General features: G+C 40.4%; 1 protein-coding gene and 1 long non-coding RNA gene across 3 annotated transcripts; one reads left to right on the top strand and one right to left on the bottom strand.

Moving 5' to 3' along the window:
• Positions 1-25: 25 nt before the first annotated feature.
• On the top strand, positions 26-11,195 carry LOC138964670 (dnaJ homolog subfamily B member 9-like). Of its 2 annotated transcripts, none has more exons than XM_070336690.1 (4): positions 26-160; positions 1,659-1,935; positions 2,484-2,840; positions 4,694-11,195. In XM_070336690.1, exons 2-4 carry the CDS (start codon positions 1,716-1,718, stop codon positions 4,771-4,773), a joined length of 657 nt encoding a protein of 218 aa, XP_070192791.1. In that variant the 5' UTR covers positions 26-160; positions 1,659-1,715; the 3' UTR covers positions 4,774-11,195. The 2 variants fall into 2 exon arrangements, with proteins under 2 accessions (XP_070192791.1, XP_070192790.1); XM_070336689.1 differs by having other exon boundaries at positions 2,484-3,068.
• Positions 11,196-14,688: 3,493 nt separating this feature from the next.
• LOC138963575 (uncharacterized) lies at positions 14,689-19,228 on the bottom strand. The gene is made up of 3 exons (XR_011454869.1): positions 19,182-19,228; positions 18,137-18,256; positions 14,689-15,181 (listed from the first exon to the last, which is right to left on the bottom strand). It is a non-coding gene; the product is annotated as an uncharacterized lncRNA (long non-coding RNA).
• Between the last annotated feature and the right edge of the window lie 958 nt (positions 19,229-20,186).

Raw genomic sequence — 20,186 nt, 5'->3', positions numbered from 1 at the left:
CGTGACCAAATTAACCAATCAGCGAAGAAGTCGTGTATCAATCTAAACATTACCTCGTTGAGAAGACGTGTCGTTTTGTCAAGAAAAACAGTCGTGCTGAAATAGTGGTCCATACCGATTCAGAGACAGACTAGCGACAAACGTGCGATTTCTTCAAGAGGTAAGTCTCTTCTTAATTTTGCTCAGATTTATCCAGTTTTAGTGGAGACTGGGCCGTTATGTTCTTTCCAGAACGGCCGCGTGTACTTCCTGAACATTCTGGAGATATATATGATCTATCCTCAAATCTCTGTTCAAAAGCGGTGGAAGGTCAGTCCACAGATGCCGGGCAGTCTATTCAATCGTGTCCTGGCTGTATCTAAAAGTAGAACCTTGCTATAGTCATAATCATTTATTGATTTAGCTTTAAAAGGCGTTGACAGTGGATTAAACAATAAATGTCAAATGACACACCTGCCGTTGTTGTGCGTTTTACGCGATAAGGTTTAGTTTCTGTTTGCAGAAAGAGAGTAAGTGCATGAGATCCTGTGTGTGTGTGTGTCACGTGTGCGTGCGTGTTGATATAGCCTGGGGAAAGCTGCTGATATGTGGCAGATGCCATGGAAACTAAGCAGACTTCCATGTTCAGGCTACTTCAGTGTAACTTGAGTGGGTCTATCTATCCTAGGTCCTCCTGATCTCTATGTACGCAGCACACAAAGTTAAGCAACAAGAAAAAAGTTTCTTCCCATCACATTCAAGGGTAAATTTGTTTGTCTGGAATTCTGGCTTAATTGTTGTTATGTGATCATTTACATTGTATGAATTGATAGACCCTTTTGGTGTTCCAAGCTCTCATGGACTTTAAAGCATAGCAAAGCCAGTGGCATACATGGTCTTCGCAAGAGCTGCAATAGCTCGATGTACTATAAGCATGACACATGCAGAGCATAGGGCACGGATTTCTCGCGAGAGCTGCTCAGATTCCAAAAAGGTGTAAAGATTGAAAGATGTTTGTTCATCAAAATTTACAATAAATTAAGTAGAAGTGCAATGCCAAGGCGCTGCATACCCCCAGCGAAGGACAAATCCGCTCTCACTCTCTCTCTGTCTCTGTCTCTCTCTCTGTGTGTGTGTGTCACACACACTAACACTAACACGCAAACGCACATGTATACATAACCACACTCTCTCTCTCTCTCTCTATCTCTCGTACACACACACACACACACACACAAACACACATACACACACTAACAGTAACATTAACACAATGTCATGTGCACAAATTGCACACACACACACAGACATCGTGCGAGAGAGAAAGACCGCAAAGAGGGGATGACGTCATGATGCATTACGTCAAAGCCTTTCGAGGTCATCTTCTTACGCAAGCTTTATCCATAGACTTGGAAACTCTGTAATTTTTAACCGGCCAAAGCGGCCTTGGTTGGCGTTTACTCCAAAACTGGGGGAAGCCAAAACACCCGCTGTATTTTAGTTGGTATGTTCCCAATTTTTAGTGAACTTCCATCCCCAACTGTAGCCGCAGACCGGGCACAAAGAATCCTTCTTTATCATGTATTATCGGGATGAGCATTTCTCAAGTCAATTACAGTATAGCGTTTGTGGGATACCCCCAGCTTTGCTGGGATTACATAATCTCAAATATTTTTCAGGATTTCAAGTGACAACAACCTGAGTCCAAGAGAAAGCAAACGAAGAGAGAAAAAACAATGAAGGTGCCGTGTGATCCTGCGCTTTTGTTGTGGGGAACTTGTGCTGTGCTCGTTGCTGTCAGTGATGCAGCCGAAGACTACTATAAGATCTTGGGCGTCTCCCGCACAGCTTCGGATAAAGAGATCAAGAAAGCTTTCAGAAAACTGGCTGTGAAATACCATCCTGACAAGAATAAAGAAAAGGGTGCTGAAGAAAAGTTTATGGAAATAGCACAAGGTAAGTTTTATTTAAGTTTACAATCCCAGTTCATTTATTGGTTGTGAGTGAATTATCTGAATCTCAAACAGTTAATCTTTTTTTAGAATGTGACGTCACCTCCACAGGTTATTCATGACTAAGACGAGAGAAAAAAAGGTATTTTGGTGATAAGTGATATTAACTTTCCTCCCAGAGCCAAAATTTAATTTCAGTGACTCATTGTTTTCTTCATGAATGCTGTTCTGTTTTTGTTTATTTTTTTGCTGCTAATTCAACACATTTCTCTTAAAATGTTGATAGTGTTGGAAACAAAGACATTTCATGACACAAAATGTAATGACAAAGTGAGCTGTTTCGGTACAGATACTTGTAGTAATACAGTAAAACTTTTGTGAAAGTAATTACATACATACATATTATATAAAAAATGAAAAAATGTAGGGGTCATGCAATGTAGGTACATTTTAGAGGATCTGTGAGTACATGTAGTAAATATTGGAAGGTTTTAACACAGATTGAATCTGAAAATGGAGGGTCCCAAAACAATGGTGTTCTCTGTCTCGCAGCATATGAAGTACTGTCGGACAAGGAGAAGAGGAAGCAGTATGACATGTTCGGTGCAGAAGGACCTCAGGGCAATGCAGGCAGAGGTGGTCCACAGGGCGGTCCACACTTCCAGTCCAACTTCAACTTTGATGAGTTCTTCAAAGGATTTGATGAACACTTCCAACACCACAGACAGCACCACCAGCACCAGCAACATCATCATCACCAGCATCAGCAAAACAGGTTCAAGTTCAGCAATGGAGGCTTCTTCAACTTTGATGATCTGTTTGCGGATGCGGATGATGACTTTTTTGGCGGGGCTCATTTCCGAGGCCACGGCGCGAGGGCTGGAGCACAGGCCAACGTCAAGCGAGGAGGTATGCACTTTGATTTTAGCGACTTTTTCGATGATGATCCCTATGGTGATGAGGACGCGATGTTTGGTGGCCACTATAAGTATAGCCAGAATGCTAATCAGCACTTCCATCAGCACCAGCAACACCGCCAGCAGCACCAGCACTTCCACAACCAGCACCACCACGGACATCATCCGCACAACTTCCACCACCAAAACCTCAACACCTTTGGCCAGTCTCACAACTCGGGTGAGTTGGAAGGGGGAGGTGGCTGCCAAGCGTTGTGGGTTTTTTGAGGTGTTGGTGAGCTGTGCATGATAGTCTGGGTGTGCGACTGGGCTGTCTCACTCGCAGCCAGGCTGTCTCACTTGAGTTGCAGCCAGGCTGTCATTGAATTTGGAGCAGTTGCCTTTTAACATTGTTTTTTTGTGGTCTACATATGGGCACTTTTTTAATTTGATAGACTGACAGGGATTTACATTTGTCAGATGAACGTGTTTGTAGTGACTAACATTAACAAATAATATTCATTTTTCTACCTTTTTATTCCCCCATATTTGTCTTCCTGTCTTTTGAATTAAATAATAACCTGTTTTCTTGTCTTTATAGACCATTTCACACAAATGGTGGACGGTCCAGCAAGCTTGGGAAAGTTTGCTTCCTCCCAGTTTATTTTTCTTGTTTGATTCTCTGTATTGGGAATAACCTGTCAGACTAAAAGGGTGAAGCTCTCATTTTTGACTCACATGCGAAGCAAAAGTGAGTCTATGTACTCACCCGAGTCGTCCGTCCGCCGGCCGGCCGTCTGGAAAACTTTAACGTTGGATATTTCTTGGACACTATTCAGTCTATCAGTACCAAATTTGGCAAGATGGTGTATGATGACAAGGCCCCAAAAAACATACATAGCATCTTGACCTTGCTTCAAGGTCAAGGTCGCAGGGGCCATAAATGTTGTCTAAAAAACAGCTATTTTTCACATTTTTCACATTTTCTCTGAAGTTTTTGAGATTCAATACCTCACCTATATATGATATATAGGGCAAAGTAAGCCCCATCTTTTGATACCAGTTTGGTTTACCTTGCTTCAAGGTCAAGGTCACAGGAGCTCTTCAAAGTTGGATTGTATACATATTTTGAAGTGACCTTGACCCTGAACTATGGAAGATAACTGTTTCAAACTTAAAAATTATGTGGGGCACATGTTATGCTTTCATCATGAGACACATTTGGTCACATATGATCAAGGTCAAGGTCACTTTGACCCTTATGAAATGTGACCAAAATAAGGTAGTGAACCACTAAAAGTGACCATATCTCATGGTAGAAAGAGCCAATAAGCACCATTGTACTTCCTATGTCTTGAATTAACAGCTTTGTGTTGCATGACCTTGGATGACCTTGACCTTGGGTCAAGGTCACATGTATTTTGGTAGGAAAAATGTGTAAAGCAGTTCTTAGTGTATGATGTCATTGCTAGGTTTAGTTATTTGACCTTGACTCTGAAGGTCAAGGTCATGTAAAGGTCAAGGTCAAGCATGTGAGTCGTATGGGCTTTGCCCTTCTTGTTTGATATTTTCAGCTGAAGTTGTTGTTAGTGGAATTTTCCCTTTTAGTTGGTATGATTTTCCTTTTTTTGTAACTTTGTATTTCATCTAGCTGCCATTATTAGTGCTTTTCTTAATCTGCGTTTACTAACCATCTGCACGTACTAAACATGGTAGCGGTAAATTGTTCTCAATTGCTGAATTTTTGTCACAATTTTACTACTAATTTGGGGTAGTTTCTGGAAACTAACTTTCCTGGTATTTGAAGTTATATTGCTGTTTCTCATGGTCCCAACTTACCTTGTGGTTTTTTTCTTTTTTTTTCAGGATTCCACCATGGTCAGACCTGCCGAACAGTCACACAGCAAGTGGGGAACACCGTCACCACACACACAGTTTGCTCTTGATGAATGTCTCTTCACTTTTTTTCAACTTTTTTTTCTGCTGACCGGTTGTGAGACTCGACAGTGTAAATCTGCTAGCGCTACTGGATTCCTTCTCTGCCCACACAAAACACCAGAATATTTCTGATCTTGAGCAGGTCTCAAGATTTTGTGTTGCTTCTGAGCATCAAACTTTTGAGCTGGAAATGCAGTGAACCTCAATTAACTTCGGTCCAGTGTTGTTTTAACTGTCAGTCAAATGTCTGGAACTGAAAATACAGACACTAGGCTTCAAGTTCAATCAGCTGTTGCAGTTACTGTAGTAATATATCCCAGCAAAGGTGTGTGTACCCAAGTCTTTCTTTCGTCACAAGGTTAACTTGTGGTGTTGTTTATCAAAGCAGCAGTACTACAGCCGTAAAAGTACTACTGCTGCAAGAGACATTCCTGTTGTGAAGAAATTGTGAGCGCATGTGTGCACAGTGCATGTATACGCGTGTGTGTTTGTGTGCATATGTTTTTGTGTGGATGGGTGTGCAGTTGAGTGAGCCAGAATCAAGTAAAGATAATTATGTTGTTTTGAAGTGAAAGCTTGATCATGCAAACATTATCCCTTTTGTTGATGTATGTTAATTACTGAACTGTAAGTTGTCCATGAAATCCCCCCCCCCCCCCCCCCCCCCCCCCCCCAGTGGGTTAGGGGGAAGAATTTACTCGATGCTCCCCAGCATGTCGTAAGAGGCGACTAACGGATTCTGTTTCTCCTTTTACCCTTGTTAAGTGTCTCTTGTATAGAATATAGTCAATTTTTGTAAAGATTTTAGTCAAGCAGTATGTAAGAAATGTTAAGTCCTTTGTACTGAAAACTTGCATTCTCCCAGTAAGGTCATATATTGTACTACGTTGCAAGCCCCTGGAGCAAAGTTTTGATTAGTGCTTTTGTGAACAAGAAACAATTAACAAGTGGCTCTATCCCATCTCCCCCCTTTCCCCGTCGCGATATAACCTTCGTGGTTGAAAACGACGTTAAACACCAAATAAAGAAAGAAAGAAAGATTGTCCATGAAATCATGCAAGTCTCAGATAATCCGGTGATTGTTTGTTAGTGAAAAAAACCACCCAGTCAAGTTTGAATACTCTGTTTGGAAACCTAGCTGTGAGTTGCCCAGGGAAATACCATACTGTAACAATGAACCTCTAAAATAGGCCTGCAAAGTAAGGAAAGCGGTCTAAGAACACAATTGTGCCCTACATGCTAATCGATCCTCAGTGATTTTGGGCTCAGTTTCTACTTAAAGTTGCACCGAAACAGGACACATTAGCAAGTTTTCTCTTGGTAAACTTTGATGTTCCACTCTTTAACTTGTTGGTACATAATAAAAATGATACTGGTTGTCTGTTACTTGGAATTTTGAAATGTAAAGTTCATATCTGACCAATTATGGGTGTAAAGAGATATGGTTCTAGATCATATGAGGGGGATTATTTTGTACATGTATACAAGTTTCTAAGCAACAATTATTTATTGGCTGCTAATTAATCGGGAAAAACTCGGAAGTAGTGAGTCATCCAGTATGTTTAAAAAAAAAAGTCCGCAAATGAAAGAGTAAATTTTAACAGCGTAATTTGTGCTATGAGCATATTCCTTTGGATTGTAGGTAATTTCAGTGATCAAAGTTGAACAATATGTTATTAGGCCTAAAAAAAAATAGGTGTAGTTACGGTAACCCGACCTACCCTATTTTTAGGGGCCGACCCTATAACTTTTTATTACATTTGTCAACAACAACAAATTTGAAAACAAGAAAATGAGTGCAGAAAACCACAAACACCAATTGAGCCATGAACTGTTTTCGTCTCGAATTCCTCTGATCTTAAGTTGTTGTTTTTTTAAAAGGTAAGTTCAAAATTGTTCAAAAGAATATTCATAGTCGCACACTTATTTCCCTGTCAAGTAGGTTTAATTTGTATACTGTATACATTAGAAAAAAAAGTTTTAAAAATATTAGTGATTGCCTACCTTCCTACCCTATTTTGTTTGGCTATGTTACCTTAACCACACCTTTTTTCTTTGTGTGCCTTAATCAACTGCAGTGAACTTGAGGCTCATGGAAAGATATTTTAAGAAGATGTTATCTGCTGGTTCACTTTTTTTGTATGTGAATGTTTTTAAAGATTTCATTATTTCATAGCCCTCATCAAAACACTCCCCACTGCCCCTACACCATAAAAAAAAGAATGGAAGAAAATTTGTTACACATTAAAGCACTCTAAATTACTGTGCGAGCGGTCTTGGCAAATAAAAACTGGAAAATCCCAAAAAATAAAAAGAGAAAACGAGTTATGTGCACATTTTGGAAGAAAGTTTACATTATGTTTCTAAAACTATCCGCTTTATGTACTGGTATTAGAATATGATGGTATTGTATTTCGGGCCTGTTCCTGTTTGCCACAACTGCTGTAACCTTTAATCCTTTTTACTGTAACTCTGCTGATATTATCTAGAGCAGCGTATGTTTTAATGTCTGCAGTCAATTTCATTTCATGGCAGTGGAAATGTTTGTGCAAAGAATCTTTTCTTTTGGTGAGATGAATGCCAACTTTCAGAATTGCTTCTCTGTCTGTCACTTTTACTCCTTGTGTAATGGTGTTAATATTAAACTTCAACCTTCATGTCTCTCTTTTTCCTCCATGTAATTTTAGTGCCAAGTACAGTGATTTGATTATGTAACTAACATTCGGTGCAATATTTCTAATCAAGTATGCCAACACATTTTTACGTCCAGTGTGTGTGTGTGTGTGTGTTAGAAGCTGAGAGATGCAGAGGTATGTTTGGGGTATATGTTGGATGTCAAATGGAGTTTAGGTTGTGAATCCTCAAAACCTGTGTATCCAAAACGACTGTCACCTTAAATTACCTTTCCCTGTGATAATGTTTATAATTATTGGGATGCAGATTATTTAGCCAAGATACATATTATAATTGCTTCCATGTGTTATTGTTTTAACTGACATAAACTGAAAAAAGTAGTTTGTGCTGAAGGATAAAACTGTTAATTTCATCCAGATTTTGCAGCGAGTGATGAGAATTCCAATGACCTATAGTGGCAAGTGTGCAGCTGTTGGTCAAAAAATTGTTATTCATTGAAAAGTTAATTGTCTTTATTGTCAAACATTTTGTGCTTTCACATGGTAGAGCTGAAAGGAGAGAGCAAGTAGACATTATTTTGTTCAAAGTAATTGTTAGCTTTGGCTGCTTGTTTTCAAGCATTTGCCATCCTGTATTGTAATTCAATCAAGTTGGCGTTTTAATGAAACAGATCCTGTGATTGGTCAGAATGCCCCAACTCATTAAAAATTACCGGTCATTAATTGTTGATAACCACTCGCTAAAAAAGCCATTAACCACCTGCTGGTGAGGCGCATTGATACAACCTCAACTGGTCTCGGTTAGCTTTGAGGGTGACATTTTACAAGTAGGAAATATGAAGGCCAACGAAATACCGAGACCATAAGGTATGCGAAGTGATGACGTCGAATACGTGACGTCAGTTGATGCATGAATTCTTCCGGACTACGTCAGTCAATTCCAAAGATCGCTTTTGTGATGAAAAGAATTTGTTTTAGAGTTTGCTGTCCAGAAACCTGTCAAAAAAGAAGGGGAAATGTATGTGAAATAAAACAAAACAGGAGCAGAGTGATAAGATAGGAATACAGAGACATATTTCTTGGGACTTGACCCTTGCAGGTAGGTGGACTGAAAGTAGTGTGTGAACAGAACAGAACCAATTCTGTCTGTTTACCATCGCATGAAAGCAGGAAAGAGATCGTCGTCAGATTGAATTACAATAACATTAACATGCTTCCATTTGAAACTTCTCGGTCTTCATCGTGGATTGACGCCCTCCCAAAGTCTAATTGAAGCCCTCCGTCGCTTCGCTCCGTCGGGCTTCAATTAGCTTTGGTCGGGCGTCAATCCACGATGACGACCTCGAAGTTTCAAATGGAAGCATGTTAATGTGTAATTGGTTAAGGCCCCTCTGCCTCGTGAAAACAGTTCGACTCACCGTATCAGATCAGGTCAGGTTTCACATGTGTACGATTATCCATCCACTTGGTCACATACAAAAATGAATATTCTGGGTGCTCTATTTCTGTGCTCAGTGGGATATTCTTAATGAATTCATTTCTTAAGAGCCACTTGTGGCTTTACCACAAATTAATTCATCAAAAAATTCCAACTCACTACAGCAAGCAGTCAGGGTGTTGATTTTTGGTATGTGACCAAGTGGAGGGATGGTCTTGTCCGAATAACCCATGTTAAAGCTTGGCCAAATCTGAGGTGGAAAGCTGAACTGTTTTCAATTTCACAAGGCGGAGAGGGCCTTTAAAATACTGAAAGTTCTCAATCGCTCATTTAATAATCTGACGGGCGCGGTTGGCCTTCCCGCAGTGGGGCACTGCGGTTATGAAATTAAAGGCCCCTCCTGTTTTTGGAACCGCAGGAGCTTTCTAGTTTGCTGTTAGGTAGATTTTTGGTTCCTCTTTCCTGTCATGCTCTCTTTTTCTTCATGAATTCTTTTCTTTTTTCTGCCTTCTTGCTCATTCACCTGTATTTTTTCCAAAAATCTCTTCTCTTGCCGCTTGTTTCGCGATTCATGTATAGTTTAATCTGTTAGTGTTCTGATGTAAGTCCAGCAGTAGATAGGTTAAGCCTATTTTAACATACTGGAAACTGGTAATCTTCCAGTAGGTATTAATTTAGTTTTACTAAGGCCTGCTGGGACACAAGTAATGGGTTAGTGCATTTGTAAACAGGAATCGCTTGACAAGTGGCCCCCTTCATCCCCCCCTTCCTCGTCCTGATATGGCTCTGCGTAGTCGGCTGGACGTTAAGCAACAAATAAACAAACAAACAAACGGTTGGCCTAGTGGTAAGGCGTCCGCCCCGTGATCGGGAGGTCGTGGGTTCGAACCCCGGCCGGGTCATACCTAAGACTTTAAAATTGGCAATCTAGTGGCTGCTCCGCCTGGCGTCTGGCATTATGGGGTTAGAGCTAGGACTGGTTGGTCCGGTGTCAGAATAATGTGACTGGGTGAGACATGAAGCCTGTGCTGCGACTTCTGTCTTGTGTGTGGCGCACGTTATATGTCAAAGCAGCACCGCCCTGATATGGCCCTTCGTGGTCGGCTGGGCGTTAAGTAATTTAATAATCTTGTTTATTTATGAACGCAACATTGCATTTACCAGGCATGGGAATTGTCCGCCGAAAGGCAAATTTCCGCCGAATTTTCTTTTTGTTCCGCCGAAAAAGGAAAAGTGTCCGCCGAAAAAATAAATGGGGGAGGAAAAAAATAAATGGTTCTAAAAACTGAATTTAATGGCAAACTTGGAGCTTAGAAGACACCATATTGCACCATTTGGGTTCTTTGGAGAAAATTTTTTGGGGGGGAGCATGCCCCCGAACCCCCCTAGCAGGGCTAGGCGCTTCGCGCCGTCAACTTTGCCATTACTTACAAATGTTCAGCCTTTGTTACTTTTTTCAATTCCCATGCCTGATGTACTTTGCTCTTGATTCCTTTGAAGTAAATGCTGTTGTTTTATTGAATTATTGTGCTCCCTCTTAGTGTGGATTGCATGATTTTTTTGGGGTCTTGATTCTTGTCATTCGTACCGTGTGAATGCTTTTGATCTTGATTTGCGGGAACTGCACATAATTGATCAGTCTATGATCAGTGCTTTTTGATTTTGTTTATGAATGTTTTGAAAGAATTTGAGAGCTCACAAATGGAACATACCCCCCGCGGGTTAGGGGGAGTCCCATATTGGTTGGGACGAGAAAGAATTTACCCGATGCTCCCCAGCATGTCGTAAGAGGCGACTAACGGATTCTGTTTCTCCTTTTACCCTTGTTAAGTGTTTCTTGTAAAGAATATAGTCAATTTTTGTAAAGATTTTAGTCAAGCAGTTATATGTAAGAAATGTTAAGTCCTTTGTACTGGGAACTTGCATTCTCCCAGTTAGATCATATATTGTTCTACGTTGCAAGCCCCTGGAGCAAATTTTTGATTAGTGCTTTTGTGAACAAGAAACAATCGACAAGTGGCTCTATCCCATCTCCCCCCTTCCCCCGTCGTGATATAACCTTCGTGGTTGAAAACGACGTTAAACACAAAATAAAGAAAGAAATGGAACATGGCAGAGTTTTAGAGATCAGTACTAAACGATCCACAAGGATGTCTGCTGAAAATGTGATACATGTACAAAAGAGTGTTAAGATAATTTTCTGTAAAAAAAAAGAAAAGAAAAAAAGAATCATGAATTTTGTGTGCATTTGAGAAGATTGAAAGAATGATCAGGCCAGTGAATCATGTGTGTTCATTTAGATCAAAATTGTTATGTGTGAGTTGTCAATTTAAAAAAAAGAAATTAACCCAAAACCATTGACATGTCTGTTGATTTTCCTCTCCAGTGCAGAATCTAGTTTGGCATCTCTCTCTCTCTCTCTCTCTCTCTCTCTCTCTCTCTCTCTCTCTCTCTCTCTCTCTCTCTCTCTCTCTCTCTCTCTCTCTCATTTGATTGTGTGGGATTCAGTGTGTGTGCGCATGGACAGATTGTAAGAAAAGTTTTATCCTTGTTAAATCAAGTTCAGTTTAGTTCTGTTCTCTCTCTGTTAAGAAGGACAGTTTACACAAGTAGTATTCGTAAGAAAAACATGACCGAGAAACAAAGAAGACATGACAACTATTCTTCCTGACGTGCCAGCGAGTGTTCGCACTAACAGCAGTGTCAAAGGCACTTCCTGTTGCCAATCAAAATCTCAAGGCAACGTGTCGTTTTCCCTGTGGATGTCTGGGGCGTTTAGAGCGTTCCTGACCACAGGCACTTGAAGCTGGTTCTGATGAGAAAAGTAGTAAAATCTTCAAGACTCGACATCAGTTTTGACCTACTGTCACATGTTGAAATTCAACACACACACACGCACGCACGCAAACTCCCACTTGAACACCCCCCCTTCCCGCACACACACACACACACACACACTGACACGCACAGAGTTGCACAAATAATACATATTAACTCTCGCACGCGTGAGCCCCAAAAAAGATTGCGTGACGCGTGGTCTTACTGATACCTTATCAGTGCAGAAAGTCATACACACTTTTGAACGAATTTGAGAGCTTACAAACAAAATCAAAAAACACTGAGGGACCAACGGTCAGCAAATTTACATGAAAATCAAGTGTAGCTTTTCATGACCGTTTCCCTTGTCAGCTTGTAGACTTTCATTGATCATCTTGGAGAGAAGATCTTCATGGAACGACTAAACTGTACATTTAAACTAACACTTTTTAATTAAAAAAAACCTGCCTAAAAGCTGCAGCATGACTAAACTATAAATCCTTCTCGAACTGTAAAGAAATAGAAAACAGCTTCCTTGAATTTAGGATATTTAAAGATGACTTGAATTACGACCCAAATTTGTTTGCTCGCCAAACCAGTTTCACGCTCCGGTGGTTCAGAGACAGATGTGTAATACACACCAAAACACCCTATAGTCACGTTTTCCGAGACGGATAGACTACGAATGCTACGAAATCATGAGTCCAAAACAAGACAAATTGTCGAACGTTTTGTGAATGTATTTTCTGTTGTAAAGGAATAGAAGGCCACTGGCGTTCCAAAATTATGACTCCAAAACCAGAAAACTTAATTTGTCAATCGTTTAGTTAGTCTATTTTCCGTCATAGGTAAGTAAAAAGAAGAGCACTAGCATTCCAAAATCAAGAACAAGAAAAGTGAATTTTTACAAATTTCAATTCAAAATACGATACTAGAAGGCACTATACCGACTAACCATGCAAGGTCTTAACTTTTTCTTCTTCACCAAAGCCACTCGGCTACATGCGCCTGTGGTCGTGACTGTCTCGGTCAATCCCGTCACGGTGTTGTGGTTTTGTGATGAAATATTGAGTGTTGTGTTGTAATCAAGTCACGCATGGATACACACAGTCATTTAACCCAAACCAGTCATTAATTATATGCACACGTAGAAAGCATGACGTGTCTCTGACTATTTATTCTACATACGTGAGAGAGACACCCGTGAGATAATAATCGTTCAAATCACACGTGTGTATATCATCATGTAAATGAGGTCATGTCAAGCAAGTCTGGCAGGGACATGTTTTTCCACTGCTTATGATGCCAAAGTCACCGAGACAAACGTCATTATAGAAACACAAATTGCGCTCGCTAATTACCCTCGATGAATCTTTAGAACTAACACGTCACGCCAAACTTTCAGAGTGACGTTTCTTTGCTTTGACGTAATAGATTGCACGAGGCTTTAGAAGAGATCGAGGTTCTAAAACAAGCGTCTTCAATTTAGCTGCCTCGAGTGCAGGACATTTTCAGTAAAATACACGTAAACTACAGTATGTAGGATAAACAGAATACTACATGGCTTGCTGTGTCGTACCAGATTTACACTCGTTGCTTTTTCAAATAGTGAACAGCTCGCTTTCGCTCGCAGTTCAATATTTAAAAAAACAACTCGTGTAAATCTGGTACGACACAGCAAGCCATGTAGTATTCTCTATTTATGTCAGTGATGTGTTGTCAGTAATAGGGGAAGGGCTCCTAATATGGACCGGCTCCTAATATGGACCACCTGTTCTGACAAACTAACGGCGCTAGAGCGCTCACAAAAGTTTTATTCGCTCTCTGGATAACTTGCACATGTCAAATAGTTGCAGAAACAGAAATCTCAAAACCGTTAGGCTTTTTCTCTTTTTTTCACTTTTGGCAGCGTTCACTCTAAATTTGCCGCCTAAAACGGACTCGTTTCTGTCCACATCCAAAGCTTTAATCACACAAAAATTGCTATATATATATGACAGCTAAAACTGTATTTGTTACATTTTAGCAGTGTTGACCCCGAGTTTCTACTGCAAACAAAAATAATAGCAAAATCTCAAAGTATGTGCGAGTCCCCTAATATGGACCACCTTCAACAAATCGAAGAAAATAAAAGCTAAAGGCTATTTTCATTAATTCATTAAGAAGCTTGCTGGAAATAACTTATAACTAGCCCTCGAGATTTAAAAAAAATGCAACAAAAAGTTTTCTTTTCGTGGAAGTTGATAATTTCACTTATTTTCACTGTGTTTTTGATAAGCTTCTTTAGTTTCCTGGTGTGCTTCAAATAATGCTCTCATCAACCCGAAACAGATAAATCTAGAGCATATTTTAATTAGGCTGACTTGTACACTAAGTTGTATCATGTTATTTTGAAATATAGGGGGCTTTTGACAGTGATTCGTGAAGGCCGCTTCACTGGTCCATATTAGGCGCCCAGGCTCCTAATATGGACCCTTTGTAATTTTTTCTGTATTTAATTTTTGCTGAATGTCTATCAAAGCTATTTCACTCTAATTAGGCCTAACGGTTAACAGGCTAAGAGAGAAGGACTACCAAACACAAAATGAAACTTCTTCGCAAGAAAACAAGCTAGTTATCAGCATGAAACAAAAAGTGGTCCATATTAGGAGCCCTTCCCCTACTAATAACTTTGCGACGATCACGCGCATGAGTGAAGATTCAAAAGTACCACTAGCACGTATAAACAAACACACCACTTGTAAACACACATACACACACACACGCGCGCGCACGGTACACAAACACGCACGCACACAAGCACAAGCACACACGCGCACGATCGCACGCCCACACACACACACACACACACGAACATACAGACAGACACACACACACACACACACACGCACACACACTAACACAACACTGACACTGACAAACGCACGGCACACACATACCCCCCCCCCCCCAAACACACACACACACACACACACACGCGCGCGCGCATATGCATACACCGGCTGAGTCAAAATTCATAGGCCCCTACATTCTGATTTCAAACTTTTACTGACTCAAGCTATTTCTGCTTACAATGTCGAATTCGTAAACTTCGCCGACATTCCCCAAAACGACATCGATATGGACATCTTGGAAACGCCAGCCTAAAATTGGTTAAGTCAATTCAAACTTTATTTAGTTTATTCAAGTGAGAGTTCTTCAGTTCTGCCGAATGACACTGTAAGGGTGTCGCCTGTCACTTCCTCCATATCTTCGTCTTCCTCTTCTTTCGCGTGCTGGCGAATATGAACCGGCCCGATAGAAACTTGCTTTTGCTCTAAGAAAGCGAAAGTTTTGACTTCTTCACGTTTGGCTGAAGGGCGCAAGCAACCCTGTTGGCATCGTGACGTCGGTTCTGACGCGTTACAGATGATGACGTCACAGTGCAAGAAGACTGTGTTTCCGTGACCTACAAATTTGAAGGCCTGGAGAGTGAGCAGCTCCTCTGATCCGTTCCTGTTCTCTTGCAGCGTAGAGTCCAGCACACACCTGATAAGAAGAAAAAATACCCCAGACGTTGCAAAATGATTCGCAAAGAGGTTCAGCAAATATAAGACTGCGCTCAGAACTGTACCCACGGAATACGCGCGATATTACCCAATATTGACGGACTGTGTGATGATATCTTCTGCTATGGTCTGTTGAGACAGTGATATCAAAATCGAGACCGGAGGTCGAGATTTTTGATATCACTGTCGAAACAGACCAATGGCAGAAGATATCATCACACAGTCAGTCAATGTTAGATATATTGCTAATTCTCTGGACATTTTGTATTTTCTGTAAAGTATTTGTCTCAGTTTTGGCTGTTCCATATTCCTCCCTCTGATAATTATTTCTTTTTGTTCACTCTTTTCTTGTACTTTTCAGTATTTTAAAATGTCTTTTCTTTCAAAAAGTCTTTAGTCACTTGCTCAACTAAATTCTGGGATAATTACATTTTCATATATAGTTGTTTGTTTTTAAATTTAGGTGTTTTTGTTTTTGAAGTGGGGAAGCAATAAAGAGGTCGTCGATATCAAAACTGATATCGACGGAAATGTCGTCGATATCACTTTTGCACTGAGCTCAGTTTTGCCCAGTTGACCAATGGAAATCCACGTAACATATGAAATAGCAATATAAGCCTCATATTGATTGATTGATTGATTGATTGAAGGGAAGAACCCCCAATATGGACCGGCTCCTAATATGGACCGCCTCCTGTTCTGACAAACTAACGGCGCTAGAGCGCTCAAAACTATTTTATTCGATACATTCACCCTCTCTGCATAACAGCTGCGGACACACAAGCCACAACATATTTTGGTATACTTCACTCTAAATGTGACGCTTTAAACGGACTAGTTTCTGTCCACAAAATTTGCTTTATATCACAACTAGGACCATACTTGTATTAATTAATCTTAAGGCTCCGTCTTTCTAGCGCCCGCAAAAAGTAAACTCTCAAAATATGTGTGTGTCCCCGAATATTGACCACCTTCAACAAATAGAAGAAAATAACAGCTACAGACTCGTTTCAGTCATTAAGACACTTTCGCTTGTGACTGGTCCATAATGTCGCTTGGGAAAGTTTGACTCACTAAAAGCAAGAGTATTCACTCTTTCACAACACATACAAACCCGACACCCGAGCATGGTAACATTCAAGTGTACATGGTGACATATCATATGCTAATCAGTACGTCTGAATGGTAACATTCAAGTCTGCAAGGTACCATATTTAACTTGACTAAGTCTGCATGGTAACATTCAAGTGTACATGGTGACATATCATATGCTAATCAGTACGTCTGCATGGTAACATTCAAGTCTGCAAGGTACCATATTTAACTTGACTAAGTCTGCATGGTAACATTCAAGTGTACATGGTGACATATCATATGCTAATCAGTACGTCTGCATGGTAACATTCAAGTCTGCAAGGTACCATATTTAACTTGACTAAGTCTGCATGGTAACATTCAAGTGTACATGGTGACATATCATATGCTAATCAGTTCGTCTGCATGGTAACATTCAAGTCTGCAAGGTACCATATTTAACTTGACTAAGTCTGCATGGTAACATTCAAGTGTACATGGTGACATATCATATGCTAATCAGTTCGTCTGCATGGTAACATTCAAGTCTGCAAGGTACCATATTTAACTTGACTAAGTCTGCATGGTAACATTCAAGTGTACATGGTGACATATCATATGCTAATCAGTACGTCTGCATGGTAACATTCAAGTCTGCAAGGTACCATATTTAACTTGACTAAGTCTGCATGGTAACATTCAAGTGTACATGGTGACATATCTAATTACGTCTGCATGGTAACATTCAAGTCTGCAAGGTACCATATTTAACTAAGTCTGCATGGTAACATTCAAGTCTGCAAGGTACCATATTTAACTAAGTCTGCATGGTAACATTCAAGTGTACATGGTGACATATTTAACTAAGCCTGCATGGTAACATTCAAGTTTGCATGGTAACATATTAAAGTCTGCATGGTAACAGTCAAGTTTGCAATGTAACATATTAAAGTCTGCATGGTAACATATTCAAGTCTGCATGGTAGCATAGTCGAGTCTGTGTTGTAACATTATTCAAATCTGCATGGTAACATTATTCAAATCTGCATGGTTACATTATTCAAATCTGCATGGTAACATTATTCAAATCTGCATGGTAACATTATTCAAATCTGCATGGTAACATTATTCAAATCTGCATGGTTACATTATTCAAATCTGCATGGTAACATTATTCAAATCTGCATGGTAACACCTTCAATTAAATCTGCGTGGTAACATATTCAAGTTTGCATGGTAACATATTTAATCTAATCTGCATGGAAGCATATTCAAGTTTGCATGGTAACATATTCCATCTAGTCTGCATGGTATCATATTCAAGTCTGCATGGTAACATAGTCAAGTCTGCATGGCCGGTAAAATTTTCAAGTCTCCATATGGTAACGTGTTCAAGTCTACATTGTAATATGTTCAAGTCTGCATGGTAACATATCCAAGTCTGCATGGCTAACATGTATTGGTAATAATTTTATCGTGGTGATATGATTTAGGATAGAAACCGTGATGCTTGCACGCAGCCTGCACCTTTGCCTGATCAGCTGCTTTCTTTCTTGTATATTTGACAAGACGGCCAGACAGCCAGACAGACAGACAGCCAGACAGCCAGACAGGCAGCCTGCACCTTTGTCTGATCAGCTGCTTTCTTTCTTGTATATTTGACAAGGCGGCCAGACAGCCAGACAGACAGACGCGCGCGCACGCATACATTTACACACACACACACACACACACACACACACACACACACAAATGGACGCTGCAATATTAGGTTTACTCACTAGACAAACAATCATGGTGCCTGAAGACTAACTGACAGGTCTGATGACGACCGACGAGAGAACCAATGTCACATGCCTACCTGACTCGCAGTGTGTTCCAGTGAATCCAGCTGGACACTGGCATTTGTAGGATGACGTACTGGACACGCAATGACCTCCATTCTGACAGACTATGGCGTGCTGTTGGCACACATTCGGGTCTGAGGAAACACACACACACACACACACACACACACACACACACACACACACACACACACACACAAAAGCATGCACGCACACACACGCGCACGCAAACAAGCACGCAGTTATTAGGAAAGGACATACGTTAACTGACTCTAGAAAGCAATGTTTATAATGTTTTGAGACTTGATAATACATGTTTTACTTCGATTAGGACATAAAAAAAGAAATGCTTCTAGCAGAACTTTCGACTGAGAACAAACAAACAAACAAACAAACAATAGCTACGGAAATAACATAAGTTGTGACCAGCACCACGAACAGCAAACCAGTAAACACACAAACAAACACACAAATAAACACACACACACACACACACACACACACACACACAAACAAGCAAAAACAATTACAATAGTAAACAAGAGGCGAAGCCATCAAGGCTCACGTAAGAAATCGACAAACAGTAACACAAACTCAATCACTCCGTCACACACACACACACACACACACACACACTTACACACACACACACACGCATGTAGCCTACTTACAAGAACACGACTGCCAACTAGTCTCGGCGCGCTCAAAATAATAATGACCGAGACTTTCAGTACTTCCTTCGCGTGACGTCTAACCCTCTTACGTCATAATGTGACGTCAATGTAATGTGACGTCTTCAAATGTTAGAGTTTCTACCACAGACATACACACACACGCACAAACACACACACACACACACGCACAAACGCACAGACAGACAAAGTTACGATCGCATAGGCTACACTTCGTGAGCCAAAAACCCAAAAACATTAACAACAACAACAACAACAACAACAACAACAACACATACACCACCACCACCACCACCACCACCAACAACAACAATACTAGCTAACCAACAAACCAACCAAACCTACGCACACACACAAACCCACTTACTGCAAGTGATCTGAACGTTCTCGTTCCCACAGTCGTTGGTTCCCCAGTAGTCCAGGCATCTTAGCCACTTTAGTGAAGGGAACGTTGAAGTGACAATGACTAGGTTTAAAATGTCCCTTATCAGAAAGTTCAACCTCAGTCCTTTGATGTTTATTAAACACATTTTCATATAAAGTTGGCGCTTCATACGGAAAAATGGCTTTGAAATTGACCCAAATCCTTCTTTGGGCTCTGTAAATGTCGTTTGGGGGTATGGTTGTAAAATGGTATCTACTGGTCACCCCAATGTATAAACTGAAAACTCTTTCTGCACCAGAACACGCAGAAAGGATTGTATCTGCCTGATGTCTGATGCTTTTCAAAATCCCCAACCACTAACACCTTCAAAACGGACTTTAACTGACACTGTTGTTTTTCCCTATATAATCCTTACTATTTTTCCGAGACGTCGTCGTGTTGTGTATTTAGCTTGCCACAACCTCATACATGGTCCTAAAAGTTAAAGTTGAAGAAAATACTAAAGATAAATGAAAAAGCTGACGCAGTGTCATTCGCACCGTGAATCCCCCCATGGGAACATACTAAAGTCTGGTTCCAAATAGGCTCAATTTCCTTCTATTTCTTTGTATTTCTGCCTCGTAGGGGTAGGGGTGTACAAACCAAAGGCACCTTTAAACCAAAATTCAAATCACACATCTTACAATACTAAGACACTCAGCAGTAAAAGGGTGTCTGCTGGTAAAAAATTCCAAACAATCCTAAAAGTACTTCACTACTAAAAGTGCTTTTAAAAAGAGCCGTTATTTTTCCCTCTATATTCAGTATTGTGTTTTCTGCGAACATGTAGTCTATTTAGATGGTTGTCGTGTGCACTTGAGTTGCTAAAGCGTTTTCAGTTGGGCATATGTCGAAAAGCAAAGAATTAGCCCTTTGAAAACCATCAGAACTGTCACACAAAAATAACATTTACCTATCTCACCAACTGACCAAACATAGGGCTTTTCC

Source organism: Littorina saxatilis, linkage group LG4 (genome assembly GCF_037325665.1).
Source record: "Littorina saxatilis isolate snail1 linkage group LG4, US_GU_Lsax_2.0, whole genome shotgun sequence".
Lineage (NCBI taxonomy): Eukaryota > Metazoa > Mollusca > Gastropoda > Littorinimorpha > Littorinidae > Littorina > Littorina saxatilis.
This window is presented reverse-complemented; position numbering and strand designations above follow the sequence as displayed.

What these genes read in the sequence shown, in the direction of transcription:
- LOC138964670 (XM_070336689.1), top strand. Translation starts at nt 1,716, where the DNA reads ATGAAGGTGCCGTGTGATCCTGCGCTTTTGTTGTGGGGAACTTGTGCT. An exon ending in GTTTATGGAAATAGCACAAG is followed by an intron (nt 1,936 to 2,483) that starts GTAAGTTTTATT and finishes TCTGTCTCGCAG; the next exon opens with CATATGAAGTACTGTCGGAC. An exon ending in TGGCCAGTCTCACAACTCGG is followed by an intron (nt 3,069 to 4,693) that starts GTGAGTTGGAAG and finishes TTTTTTTTTCAG; the next exon opens with GATTCCACCATGGTCAGACC.